This window comes from Cyphomyrmex costatus, unplaced genomic scaffold, assembly GCF_001594065.2.
Source record: "Cyphomyrmex costatus isolate MS0001 unplaced genomic scaffold, Ccosl1.0 scaffold441, whole genome shotgun sequence".
NCBI lineage: Eukaryota > Metazoa > Arthropoda > Insecta > Hymenoptera > Formicidae > Cyphomyrmex > Cyphomyrmex costatus.
Genome location: NW_017278652.1, coordinates 504418 through 508206, shown reverse-complemented (window position 1 = coordinate 508206; position 3789 = coordinate 504418). Strand labels below are relative to the sequence as shown.

The following is a 3789-nucleotide window of genomic DNA, read 5'->3' as shown; positions in this document are numbered from 1 at the left end:
TATGTTATACTATAACATTGTAAACTATATATAAATTTATTTTATATAAAAAACCTATTTATTTTGTGAATAATTTATTATTTAATTAAAAATTGCTTAATATTTTTAGTAGAAAACGAATTAAACAATAAAAAGCAAACATAGTTAATTGGTTACTAATTTATTTTCTCTACATCACAAAAACACACTATAATATCAGTTTTTATGTTTATAAAGTATGACTTACAATTAAAGGTATTCGTACATACATTTGTTACATTAATGTACTACTTCACAAACTAAGCACCTAAGAGACGTTTAACGAAGTATCCTGGGAAAGCGTAAATCCCGCACGCTACTAAAAGCACAAGTAGCGTACACGTAAAGCAGCATAGTATTCGCCATTTATAATAGCGACAAACGACGAAACAGCACGCTCTCCATGGATTGCGGAACCAGGAGAATGAAGTATCGGGTCGCCTGCAAATCACAATATAACGCTATAATAACAATATGTTCAATAATAATCAATAATTGGAAATATTGAGTATAGAGGGCAATTATAAGCACAATTTCATCAAAACATTATTAAAGAAATAATATTACAATGTATTTAATTTTAATTTAATGTTATTAATTTAATATTTAATTATATAATTCAAGTAAGCGCAAGGATATATATAAAATAAAATTAAAGTAAAGAGGGATAAACCTCGGAGGTGGAAGATTTTGAGGTGAATCTCTTCCTTTGCCTGCCGGTTGATCATCTGCATCTATTGCCTTCAACACGGATATTTCTAGTTCAATTTTACCCTATAGTCAAAAAAAATATAATTACACAATGAAATATCGTCTAATAATCTTTCATCTTTCTTCACAGAATAATTTTTATCTATAGTAATTATAATATAATTTCTGTTTCATAATTTAACCAAGACCTTTATAATTTTGTAACATTTTACCGCTTGAATATATCTACCACTGTCGATATCACGCACGAAAGGCCACCAAGCTCTAGTCCGAGTAACTTTGAATAAATTTATTGCAGGTAATTGCGGTTCGAGTAATTTCAGCGTACAGTTTTTGGAGTTTGAACTGCCACGCGGCATTCTGGACAGATCTAGTATTAACTCTCCTGCAATACGTTGATTAATTGAAAGACTATTGTAACATTTATATAATGAGATACTTCAATTAATTATAAGCTGAGCGTAATTTATTTCTCTCTCTCTCTTTCCAGATATGTAAATATTTTTGTTTCACAAAATATAGTTTTTTCTCTTCACGCAAATTTTTTTATTTATATTGTATTGTAAATAACAAATTGTTCTACAATTTATATAAATTAAATTTACATACGTATTTGAGTGGATTTAAAAATAATTGAGTATAAAGTGAATTATGTGATTGTTTTATATCGGATATTTTATCGGGTATTGTAACGCATACAAAATTCGTTTACGCCAATCACGGCTACAGTCACCATCGATATTTTAAACGTTTCCGTACTGAAACAAATTGATGGCTATTTTAATTACCTAGAAAATCATCCGAAGAAAAATGATCACTGTCCCAGACTTGCAGATGAAGTTTGCAAGGCAACTTTTCCTCGATCTCATTTTTAGCAAACACAGACATTCTTCTGCGAACTATCATGACATTCTCGCCTTTCGAATATGTGACGTGAAATACGAATCTCCAGTTGAAGTTACCCTCACCAGTCAGAGAGTTATAGTGGATGTCGGTCTTTTGGTAATCCTCGTATTGAATCCACCTACGCAATTATTTCGAATATATAGTGAATTCAGTAATAACGAATCAATCGATCGTCTCTACTGTAAAGTCAGTTATTTTATTCCATTGGAATTAAAAAACTGATTAATATTTCAAATAATTGGCTAAAAATTAAATTACTGTTGGCGACGAAAAATAATGATAAAATAATTTTCAAAAAGAATTAACTTTTTAAAGTCACACGTAAAAGTTATTGCCATCTTTTAAAATAAAATTATATACTTTCTTTATATAACACGAATATTTTAATTATTATATAGTTAGAGATATTGAAATATCAATAATTTATGAGATATTTTATGCTTTATTTTAATATATTTTGACATGAAATATAGAATATCTCGTAAATTATTAATTTTTAAGTATTTATTATTTCAATACTTTTATGTATATATAGAATAATTAAAGGATTTATATGAAAAAAAATTTTTATTTGACCTTAAAAATAATTTTTTCGAAAATTAGTTTTATCATTAATCATCGAATCCACAAGTTGTTTTCAATATTGCCCGTAAATATGAGATAATTTGCAATTATCACCTTCTATTTTCGATTTTTGTGTGTGCTTTGACTTAATAAATTACTTAAAATGTCTGCGTTGAATATGGTTGAAAATCATGTTAGTATCTTTATATTATATATGAATCGTTAATCAAACGAGCTAATTAATCGCGGGTAATAAAGTGATATCTTATAATTTGATCGAACTCGCAGAATATCATTCCAACGCTTTTTACATTATCATTATATGTAATCGTTAGATAGTTTGATAAAATATATTTAATACCATATTTTAATATCATTATTGGTTATTTTTTAAAAATATTTTTATCGATTTTATACATTTGCGATGACATACCCTTTGACATAAATGTCGGAGCATTTTTCTCCTGTGAGGAATTGGCTCTCAGTCAATGGCACGTCTTCGGTATTCCAAACAATAACACGAATTTCATATTCCTCCGGTATTGGGCGAGCAATGTTGACCGCCGGTTTCGGTGGCAATTGTTCGATTCGAAACATGTCGATCCACATTTCTAGTTTGCCCTAAAATATTATTTTTATATAGAAAGCTTATAACATAATCGAGCATTACGAAAAAAATGTATTGTGAATCTTAATATATAATTGTTTGAATTATACACTAATTACATTTATTTCTAAAAAATAAATATTTGCTAAATAAAAAATAACAATAGTTAAATTAATGTATCAAATAAAATATATTCTTGTGCTAAATAAATATATGTTTACATTTAGTAAATATTTATCTGATATTATTCAAATATTTGTCAAAATTTAACATTTTTCTCTCATTGTCAGTGTAGGTATCTTAAAGTATTTCAGAAAATAAATCGGAGAAGATTAGTGATAAAAAAAACAAGTTTTTTTACTTTTTAGTAAGTCGAATAGAGAACCGGTGTGAATATCTTTTTATCATTTTTATTTTTACATTAAAGTTAAAACAAAATAATAATCTATTTAAACCAATGAAAAACCGATGAAAACAGGTCGTAACGGTCAAGCTTGATCTTGAGTATTTTTAATATATAATTGCGTGTAAATTTATATACCACATATGTAGATTTTTTGATTGCGCGTCGAATTTTTTTCAGACTTCAAACGCAAGCTCTACTAAACTATCGCAGTAATATGACGAGTTAAATTGACTAACAGTTTAATTTTTGATGCTCTTTGCACATCTTACAATTAAATCGATAATAATGTTGATAATTTTAATAATCTATTTAAGATGAATTCAAGAATAGAAAGAACTGAACTCAGCGTGATTTTATTTTATAAAGCATAGATTATTTCGAGTGTTTTGGTTTGACTGGCACGTAGCCTTCGTATTTATTATTATGATACGACGTACGGTATATTTATGCAAGGTCGCCGCGCTATCATTTGCAGGCTCGAATGAATAGACAGCGGCGCGTGTTGTCGCTTTACTTTGCAAAACGCAGTTAATCTCTCTCTCTCTCTCTCTCTCTCTCTCTCTCTCTCTCTCTCTCT

At 28.2% G+C, this 3789-nt stretch overlaps 1 protein-coding gene across 1 annotated transcript in view; it reads right to left on the bottom strand.

Moving 5' to 3' along the window:
* Positions 1 to 278: 278 nt before the first annotated feature.
* LOC108777501 (otoferlin) overlaps positions 279 to 3789 on the bottom strand; it is a 26596-nt gene continuing 23085 nt past the window's right edge. The window contains exons 22-26 of the mRNA XM_018544412.1: positions 2633 to 2820; positions 1518 to 1753; positions 942 to 1114; positions 692 to 792; positions 279 to 459 (exon numbers count right to left, since the gene is read on the bottom strand). Coding sequence (XP_018399914.1) covers positions 279 to 459; positions 692 to 792; positions 942 to 1114; positions 1518 to 1753; positions 2633 to 2820 — 879 coding nt within the window. The remainder of the gene's footprint in view (positions 460 to 691; positions 793 to 941; positions 1115 to 1517; positions 1754 to 2632; positions 2821 to 3789) is intronic.